Source organism: Aptenodytes forsteri, unplaced genomic scaffold, assembly GCF_000699145.1.
Source record: "Aptenodytes forsteri isolate BGI_AS27 unplaced genomic scaffold, ASM69914v1 Scaffold241, whole genome shotgun sequence".
Taxonomy (NCBI): domain Eukaryota; kingdom Metazoa; phylum Chordata; class Aves; order Sphenisciformes; family Spheniscidae; genus Aptenodytes; species Aptenodytes forsteri.
The window spans coordinates 2872553-2883158 of NW_008795252.1; the positions used below are offsets into that span (position 1 = coordinate 2872553).

The 10606-nt window shown below is 42.7% G+C and overlaps 1 protein-coding gene across 2 annotated transcripts in view; it reads right to left on the reverse strand.

Annotated features, from left to right (window-relative positions):
- Nucleotides 1-449: 449 nt before the first annotated feature.
- LOC103898661 (aldose reductase) overlaps nt 450-10606 on the reverse strand; it is a 53575-nt gene continuing 43418 nt past the window's right edge. The window contains exons 2-10 of one of the 2 annotated variants that reach the window (XM_009278975.2): nt 9873-10040; nt 9232-9348; nt 7814-7891; nt 7301-7423; nt 3616-3722; nt 3379-3460; nt 2738-2821; nt 1854-1936; nt 450-1072 (exon numbers count right to left, since the gene is read on the reverse strand). In XM_009278975.2, coding sequence (XP_009277250.2) covers nt 1030-1072; nt 1854-1936; nt 2738-2821; nt 3379-3460; nt 3616-3722; nt 7301-7423; nt 7814-7891; nt 9232-9348; nt 9873-10040 — 885 coding nt within the window. In that variant the 3' untranslated portion in view covers nt 450-1029. The remainder of the gene's footprint in view (nt 1073-1853; nt 1937-2737; nt 2822-3378; nt 3461-3615; nt 3723-7300; nt 7424-7813; nt 7892-9231; nt 9349-9872; nt 10041-10606) is intronic. The other variant, XM_019472002.1, reaches the window with a different exon arrangement.

Below are 10606 nucleotides of genomic sequence, written 5' to 3' on the forward strand. Positions count from 1 at the left end.
AAGTTTTCTACTGCTTACTTATTAAACACTCCCATAGGATTCTGAGCAGGCTTAATGTCTTCAATTGAGTAAGTTTTCTACTTGCCAAAATATAGTATCACTTCAGTAAAATAAAGACCAATTTAAACATTAGTTTATTAGCTGTCAGACATATCAAAACAGCTCTATTTAAAGAGAGGCTCAAGTAGACTCATCAATGGCCACAGGTACATTACAGTGTACATCAATGGCCACAGGTTCATCACACTCAGGTGTTCTACATGTGCACTAGCATGAGAACAGCAGATAGCTAGCAGGAAAAATGTAAGTAGTTAACATCAACATCAGATGATTTCTTGGGGGACAGTAATTTTCCTTGCTTTTGTGTAATCTCTACAGACAGCTGATATAATACAGCTACTCCAGTGTTACTACCATTAGAGCATTGCTGAAATAACCATCTCATTACACACAGTAATGAAACTATATTTTATTATAAGCAAAACAGCTTTTATATCACCAAGAAACCAGGACCTATACACTTTTCAAAGAGCTACCCATGTAGAAACTGCTGTACTTAGAAATCAACTTACACTCCAATTAGAGGAAAAAAAAAGCATGGAGTGTTACAAAAAGAAACAAAACCAATCCCAAAAGTAATCGGAAAAAAGCAGACCTCACATTAATTATGTAAAGTCTGCCATATCCTGGTCCTTCCAGACTACAATAGTCACTAGCTCCAATTCACAGTATTCCAAAATAAAAGTGACTGCTAGTTCAAACTTTCTCAATGTTTTCTGCTTACCAGTTCCAGACATGCAGTTTGGCAAAGACAATCTACTAGTCCACACAATGTGCTCTTCAGAACCATTTTAGCATTTCCTTCTTCCAAAAAAGAAAACAACACAAAGTCACCGAGTACATATACTGCATCTTTGCGGGGGAAAAAGAAAAAAAGGGGGTCTGATGCAGTGAGAAAGCTACGTAGACAACTCATAGGCAACAGCAGAAGCATATCTGAGAAGTCTGGAGAAAGGCAGGAAACCATCTTCAGTATTCTGCATTGAAAGGGTAGTCCTTGTGAGTTTTGCACCTGAAGGAAATCAAAGAGGAAAGATTATTTCATGTCTGAAAAATACTATATGCAGCTGTAACCACTCTAAAGAGCCACCAAGGGAGGAGCTGAACTGTATAAAAGCAGAGTCAATTTGTTTCTGTCTTCCTTGGTGACATGCTGCATTTGTAAATAGAAAGATTCCTGAGTACCTTCTGTTGTTTGGGCTCTGACCATTTCAGGCAATGCGACCTAGGTGCTTCGTAGACAACCAAGTCAAGGTTTCACTGTTTACTGCCAAGACGACCTTTTTTGCAGCCTTCCAACAAAGATTTCATATCTGGCTTTAGGCTTCCAAGTTGCAAATCTTTATATTACTTTTTGAATATTCACCCACTTTCCCAACCACTCCTGAAGAACATACAGTCAGTTTTTACTACATACCTAAGGGTTACGGCAGAAAGACAAAATAAATTCCACAAACAAAATTAATCCAAGGATTTGAGTCTGCATCACGCTCATTTCTCCAATATGGACAAAATAAAAACTATGAGTAAGACGCCTCCTGTTGCAATTCCAGCTACAAAAAGTTTCTTGGAGACTGAATGGAAAATGAACATGAAGTTTGCTTTATGCTCATCACGATTTGGTTCATAAGATGAACATTTAAAATCTTACTCTGAAAAGTCACTTTGAGGATGACCCCTTTAGAAACTAAGTTTGCATATCCTGAATTTCAACCAAGCCTGGTATCTATAACTTCACATACTAAACTATGACATACTGATAACAGCTTGAAAAAGACAACACTGCCACTTACGTGCTCATGGCACAGACTCTCCAGTTTCTATTAAAGCTGAGAATAGTTGCCATCTCCTCTTTAGTCAATTCAAAGTCAAACACCTAAAAGAGAAACAGCTAGAAATCACCTCTCTGAACAAATCAGAGATTGTAAGCAAAATTCACAAAATTAAAGAACAAGTCCACAGTGTAAGGGTGCTTGTTAGAAGAAACGACTGCTTCATGAAGGAGGGAAAGGAAAAAGACAGCTCTCTGGATTTCCGAGACTACACTAGCTGGAGTTGGGGAGGGAGGTGAGCAGGGAGAGGGAGGAATTAAAAAACCTCAAGTTGCAGTTACATGTGCCAGTTGTTTTAAGAAGCTTGGAGAGCACTTAGTGTGAAGAATGCCTCAATCCTCCATTTGTGAAAGATGCATCTTTCTGTCCTATTCCAAAGGAACATCTACAAGACTTTCATATTCCACCTAATGCAACTAACATCTTCCAAAATCCTAATACTGGTTTCAGTCAAGGATCACTGAATCAAGAGCAGTGACGTGGTTTATGGACACCAGTGCTTGCTCTACATAAGCCTTTTGTGGTGTGCTACTGCACTCAGGCCCCAAGCAAGCTCTGTCAGCTGATTCATCCACATGACACAGAAGAGGAAGCATCACATAACATGACTGCTAAGATTATCAGCATACTGTTTCCAAAAGCTTTGTTCACTCCTGCTCTCCAACTGTAACCTTAAGTTTATTAGCCCTCAGCTGACCGAAAGTAAACATACAGAGAGAAAAAGCCCATTTCTCTTGCCTGAGGAGAACTTAAGAAGGGTGAGAAAGGATCGATGCTTGCTCTGCAAGGAGAAGCCATGCCATCCCTGAACGTACCATGCACCCAGGTCGCTCGTAATGACTCACCTTGAAGTTCTCCGCAATGCGCTGTGGTGTGACAGACTTGGGAATCACAATCACATTTCTCTGGATGTGGAACCGAATGAGAACCTGCAAGAGGCATATCACTGAGTCAGGGAGAGGACGGCTTTTGTTCTATGGCAAGCAGAGCCTGTTCCAACAGTTGTTTGCTGTAAACTGTACAATTCAGCAGAATTAACCCATTTCTGCACAGCTGCATTTCAAATCATACCTGAATTCTAAGCAGCACTTTCTGGAGTGCAAATACAGAAGTGGTGGAGCCCCACATAGAAGGCCTCCTTTCCCATTCAGTTTAGTGACACTCAGTTCTTTTCTTTCCAACCTAGATTTTTAGTAGACTATACAAGGAAGGGTTCACTTCTCTGCAATAGGACTTGAGATGGGAAGACTGAAACATGACAGCATCTGAAGACGGGTCAAGAAGACGTTTCTTGTCGACCGTCAAAGAGCCCTTACAAGCATGCATTGAAGGCCATATAGTAAACAAACCTGCATTACTATTTATCATCACAGAAGAGCACCACAGTTGACAGGGAATGAAGAGCCAGCCTATTCTTTACATTGTCATTAGCTGTCCCTTATGCTGTGTTACAGGAAGGGGTACCCACTGTCTGGCACCTACGTACCTGTGCTGGTGTTTTGTTGTGCTTGGTTGCAATCTCTTTGATCTTGGGGTCATCCAGAAGGGAAGGATCCTCTGGCTTAGCCCTACACAGAGGAAAGATGATCAGTGGCAAGAAACCTCCATAGATCCATCCTAGCTGAGATCTATATCTAGATGAATAATTAATGGTGCACTTGTAGTCTCAAAGTTTCAAGCATAATCCATGCCAGCTCCCTTGCAAAGCGCAAAGCAATCTTACCATGGTCTGTCAGGAGAGCCAAGCGGACTGTACGCTGTCACAGCAATCCCTTTGGATTGACAGTACTTGATCAGCTTCTCCTGGGTAAGGTATGGATGACATTCAACCTGTCAACATAAGAGTACAAAGATTGACAGTGATTTAACTGCTTTAACATGTTCCAGGGATTAGTTTTTAATCAAATAAAAGGCCGATTTTTGTTCTAACTTACAGTCTCTGTGTGATATTACGCAGCCTTTCTGTGCGTCCCCACCCCCCTTCTACTAATAGTAGTAGTTCTCCTTGCAGTGAAGGGTCCAAGGACTGTTACACCACTCCTTAAAACTTTGCTGATCCATATGATCTCCAACATATGGGACCACCAGCTACATAATTGCTTAAATGGGACAGTTCAGTAAAATGCACACACAAGAGAACTGTAAAATCATAACGATAGCAGACCAGTAAGTATAAAGGTGTCTTTTCATCCCTAATTAAATACGCTTTTTTTTTTTTCAAACAACTACCATATTAACTTCAATACCAGTATTGTTTCATTTGTTTTTATTTGCTTTGTATCCATACTCATGCTGAATACCTCCAGACTGCAAATCGTGAGAATGGCTAACTGCTACAGATTTTAGACCTTCAGCTTACTGTCCATTATAGACTTTTTATAAATGCATGTGTGCTTACCGTGAATTTCCATAAGAATATCTACATAACAGAATACAGACTCTTTAACAGTAGATCTGTAGTCTGGCAAGCTAATGCCCAGATATGCAGTATAGAACAGGAATTATTCAAGTGTCAGGAGGCAGTGAATGAACATGAATGTTTGATACTTTGCATAGAGAGACTTTCAGGATGGTTCCACACCAGGGAGCACTACTTTTCTTTCAGCAGGCAACATCAAGAACCTTTTTGACTACACTGTCATGCGAGCCTTCTGGAGCCTGCTGCTGTGTTCTGAGGGAAGTCGCTGGAAACTTGTGCTACTGGCAGGTGGAGCAAGAGAGTGCAAAACATGGGATCAGTTTACAGCCTCGAGTGCTTTATTTGTGGTTCTAGCTGCTCGCTGTTACCAGAAGCCTGCATGGCTGTTTCCCTTCCGGGGCATGTTGGAATATTAGACAACATGAGACATAACTCAGTTTTTGGGACAGATTATACATATTTATTTTGCTTCAGCAGCTCCAGAAACACAGCTACTCAAGAGTCACAGACCACCTGGTTATTTTCTTAACTATTTAATAGGTAGAATTGATGCGATATAAGCAAGGCAAAGTCATCCTTACCTGTCCACTGGCACTCAGGTTGAAAAACTTCTGAGCTACATTATCTAGTCTTATGAAAAGCCTATGATGCACATTTAAACAAGTATCTTAAGCTATTGCAATCCACACTGTGTGATAATGATCAAGTACTTAGTCAGATTTCCTTACTGAACTAAGTACTAGTATCATTGTAATGTAATTACTACCTTGTCAAATTAATTTCTCACCATGAATGAAACCAATGTGCATACTGACTGCATTCAAATTAAGAATGGGAACGACACCAAATACAGGGAATTACTGGATTACACATGAAACATCTGCATAGAGAAAGCGTTTGCAGGAAGCACTACCACTATTAGGCCAACTGGTAAGTGTTAGTAATGGACAAGCTTTTTCAGGCTTGCAAGCATTTCTTCAGAAACAGTAAGTTTTGAAGGGCAGAGACCAAGATCCATTGCTCTGAGCTTAACTTGATTGTAGTAATCAGAGCTTGAGAACATTTGCAAGTGAGAGATATAAGGGCAGTGACCTCTATGCAAGAGACAAGAGTAATTATCAACTACAGTGATAGTGGCAATGAGATGTGGCAGATGTTGAAAGGTATCATAAGGCTTCTACTAAGTATCCTAGAAGTACATTGGGACTGATAATGAAGATACACAATAGAGAATTATGAATTTTGCACTTGAAAAATATTTGAAAGAATATTTCAGTTTTATGTTGAGTAGACTTCCAGAGAACAATCTTATTAGCTTTCTGAAAAAAAGGTGTTAAAATCTCTTTTCAGTACATATGCTCAAGCTACCACAATAAATTAACCAGTTCTTCTAATCAGGTATCAATAACTGAAACTGCAGTCCTTCAAACGCTGTAACAATCAAGGACAAGTCTAGATAGACCCCACAGGGGTCTATCCTGGGATCTGTCCTCTTCAACAACTTGCGCCAGGCTATAATCTTATTGAGTCTGCAGGTGATGCCAAACTGGGGGAGGACCAGTCGATACACTCAAGGGCAGGGCTGCCACTTCAGAGGGACCCACTCAGGCAGAAAGAACAGGCCAACAAAAACCTTATGAAATTCAACAAGGCTGCATACAAAGCCCTGCACCCGGGAAGGAGAAGGCCCTGGCAATAACACAGGCTGGAGCCTGCCTGCAAAGCAACACTGCTAGAAATGACCTGGGGGCCATAGTAGGCTGAGCTGAGTGTGAGCCAGGAGCGAGCCCTGGCAGCAGGAACACAGCCAGTAAATTGTGGGAAGTGACCATCTGCCTCTACTCAGCACTTGTCAGACCACCTTTATAATACTGTGTCCAGTTTTCCCCCTTCCCAGCCCCCTCAGTAGAAGAAAGATTGACAGATGGTCATGAATTCAGTAGAGGGCCACCAGGATGGCTAGGGGCTAGAAAACCTGCTGTATTGGGAAAGACTGAGGGAGCTGGGCTTTTTCAGCTTGGAGAAGGGAAAGCATCAGGTCTCCTAGTAGCAGCTTTTCAATACCTAAAGAAGGTCATCCAAACACAAGCCAAGCTCTTCAGTGGTGGATGGTGGGAGGACAAGAGACAACAGGCATAAGTTGAAACAGAGGTTGAGACTGGATACAGGAAAACTCACTCCCTCCCCCATACACCCCAGGTGGTGGGTCAGGCAGTGGAGCACACCGCCTAGAGAGGCGGTGTGGTCTCCATCCTTGCAGGTTTTCAAAATGGATAAAGCCCTGGGCAACCTAGTCTGACCTCATGGCTGATGCTGTTCTGAGCTGTGAATTACAGCAGATTATCTCCCAAGGTCTCCTGCCATCTGAATTTTCCTAAGATTTTATTCAAGTGCTGTCTATATACCTGGACACTTCTACTCTATGGCCTACCTTGCGACTCCATTTCCTCCTTCCTCCCAACCCTAAGTCTGTAAGCAGTCCATAAAGCGTGTCATTTCCTCCTTCCTCCCAACCCTCACTAAGTCTGTAAGCAGTCCATAAAGCGTGTTCCTCTTCAGTTCCCTCAGTCATCAGTCATCATCAACAGGCCTCTCCACTGAAGAGTTGCAAAAAGGTCATCCAATTCTGTTAGGTTCTCAAATATATACACACACACACACACCAAGTTTTACTCTACTTCAAGATAGTTTTCCCCCAAGTTTTACTCTACTTCAAGATAGTTTTAAAGCTTATCTGAGTTCTACTCCTCCCGCTTCCAAAAAAGGGGATTCTGGAGCTGCTCCTTGCTAGATTTCCAAGCAGTAGTGCAGAAAGTCCATAAAAAACCAGCACCTTGTGCATCCAGAAGTAGTTGAAGGGTGGGATTGAGAGAACATGCTACATCTACTCCATTCTCTTTCTATAACCTTATTTCATAGTAAGATCTTAAGAATTCTTTAGAAAAAAAACAACACCCAAACATTCACCTGCAGTCACTTTGCAGCTTACCTGATTATTTGCAGGCTTGTATTTCAGTCCTGGCTTGTTCAAGATTCTTTCAATCTGCTCATGGTTAAAGTTGGAGATACCAATGGCTTTTACCAGACCAGCATCCACCAGCTCTTCCATGGCCTAACAGAAAGAAGCGCAAAGTCAACATCTAGTATACATGGCAGGGCCTGAAGAACACGTTCTTCCTGACATGGCTTATTTCCTTCACGAGAAGCACAAAATAAGCATTTAAGTTTTCAGAGTTCAAGTCTGAGGAAAAAAAACAGAGCACTAGTATATCTGTGCCATGTCTCACATTTCACCAAAGCTCAAAGTCTCATTCTTTGAGACTGTGGAAATTCACAGCAAGTTAGAAGTAGAATATGATACCCAACAATCCACTATTGTAACAGTGACTCCTTCCAAGTAGTTCTGCATACATGAGACAATTTAGACTGCTGAAGGTAATGAAAACATGGAAAAGACTGCCAAAGACAGAAGACATGGTTCTCCCGCTGTGGCTGAACTTACCTCCCATGTATGTAGAATATCTGTGTTGCTGGGTATTGACATGCCTTTGTCATCTGTGGGAAACAGCTCCTCCCCTGCCTGTCAGTGACAAAGAAAATGCTTGAAACACTCTTTGGTGGGAGGTTTGGCTAACACCAGCTGAAGACCATGATACCAGAAACTCCTACTGCAGGACATACTAATGCTTATTATCTACATATGGATTAGATAATATTAATATTTATTATCTACAGTCTTCAGTCATTTCTTTTGCTTTCACATGGGATTATGGCATTTTTGTGAAGAGCCATCCCAATAAGGACAGGTACTTCTGCTGGACTCAACAATGTTCTCTGGTTCACCAATATATATATGGGGAAAACGTAATTCTCCACATGTAGAATTATAGCCAGTTTACAAGTTTACTTTTCATATTACAAAAATACACAGCTCTTACATGGACATAATGGAGTGTTTTATTAAAATGTGTAATAAGGACCCACTTAGGATCTGGAACATGTTCAGTCTATATTGGACCAGATCTGCTGACAGGTCTTTCACAGGGAGGCTCATTGTTTAAGTTCCTGGCATAGGGAATGTTAAAACAGCCTGTGTCCCAGTTAGGACTACATGCCAGGTATCAAAACCAGTTGTTTTCTATTGATGCATTATTACACTGCAACACATTTTCACTTTACTTGTTCTTTCCATATGAAGTTGATTTTAAAAATATATATGCTATGAAAAGCAATTGATCTCAGAAGCAAGAAGTAGAAAGAAGATTTTGATTAGGCTCTAACAGAAAGACTAAGCTTAGAAATATTCAAACTGAGACATCAGTTCCTTTGCATGCAGTCAGTAAAAGAGTTAGGAACTAAAAAGCTTCACCTTTTGAAATCCAAGGTCTATGGAACACTAAGGCTCCTACAGCAAAGGTCAGCTCAATCTGTACTGTATTAAAGGACTCAGTGAGTAAAGACAGAAATGGAAGACAGAATCGTTCTCTTGTTCTGTGATTCTGTAACATGCAGAGGACAGAATTTCTTTCAGGCAGCAAAGCACAGCCCTCCTTCCCACAAAGAGGGAACCACATCATTGTCAGTTGAGCATACTTTGGATTTGTAGAAGACAACACAGGCAATAATCAAAAGGAGAGCAATATAACATGCTTGCAGCAGGGAAACCTGCCCCTACTTCAAGGTCTACCTCTTCCATGATCAAAAGAGCAGAGGATGCTGTGCAAGCAGGAATCTCAGAGGTAGGGATCAACAGCCTGGCTCACATGTCCAGAGTAAAGCTGAGCACCACAGCAGTGCTGGTCCACAATAGACACGTGATGATCTGTGTCGGTTGGAACAATTACTGGGCTGTAAAGCCATATAGTTCTTCAAAACTGCCAGTCACAACAGACAAAGCCAAGGGCATTGCTGTTACTGTACCTTGAACCCAAGAGGCCAGTGGATGAGGTAGAGATCCAGGTAATCCAGTTTCAGGGCAGCAAGAGTCTTCTGGCAGGCTCCCTTCACCAGAGGCTTGTCATGAAACGTGCACCATAGCTAGAGACAAAAAGCCAAGGCACACTGTGACTTCCTAGATTAAACCTCTTGGAACCCTTCTGTCCTGTTCAGGAGAGCGCCTGTCCCCTTTGGAGGGTGATGTGGAACTAGGTCATCCTACTGATCTTCAAATGGGGCTTGCTCTGTCAGCAAGGCTGGCCCATGATACTGAGGGTGGTACGTGCAGTGGCAGCACACATGACTGAATGGTGTCACGGCAGACAGCAGTCTGGTTCCATTAATTAAGAATTCATTTAAAACCCACCTACTAGAAGGTCAGATACTGCATGGAAAAGGGCAGCATAACTTCATGCCAGGAAAAGTTCAAAGCATCACCCATGTCAGTGGTACATATCCTGCATAATTCTCCATACAGGATGAGGCAAAGTAGGAAGCTTGTCTCAGGAGTGGCCTAAGTGATGTTCTGAATTGTTCCATGCTGCACCACAGAGTAGGAAAGTAAACTGTGGGGTTACTATGAAAAAACAGGTGTCTCCTGGGATCCTATGCCGCCAGATCCATACCTTACTGACAATGAAGAGGTCCTCTCGTTTCACAACACCTTCCTTGATTTTTTGCTGGATCCCATCCCCAACTTCATTTTCATTTTGGTACACATAGGCACAGTCAAAATGACGGTACCCAGCATCAATAGCAGCCATCACTGCAGCTGTTACTTTCCCTGGTGGGGACTGAAAAAAATATCCAAGAAACTCTTAATCAACATATATTGAAAACCTTTTCCCTAGCAAGATAATATTAAGAAAGCCACCCCACCCAAAGCAATCCCTCAATTAAAATAAAGCAAAAAACACCAACAGCATCAAAAAGACCCCCGGTTTTCCCTGCAGCATTCTTGAGTCCGTATACATCTTGAATGCAGGCTCCCGAGCTTACAGCCAGCCTCCAGCCGCTTCTCTGTCACCCCACTCCCAGGCAGGGCTCAGCCCAACAGCTTTGCAGAGCTGAGGCCCCAACACCAGAACAGTTCTCCAGAGTCAGGCCAAGGCCTCCTCAGTTCCCCACACCACTTCTAAGAGTAGAAGCCCTCAGCAGCTGCCAGCCAGGGGGGTTTAGCGCAGCAGAGGGACCTCAGCAACCCACGTCTCTGGGCAGAGCCCTGCAGCGGTGCCGGAGCTCAGGCTGCTGCGAGGGAGCAGCGGGCAGGGAGGGAACTTCGGTGCGAAACACCGAGAGGGGAACTCCGGCCGGGATGCCGGTGGTGCCGGCAGCGCTGCGCCCGGACCTGGGGTGGCGG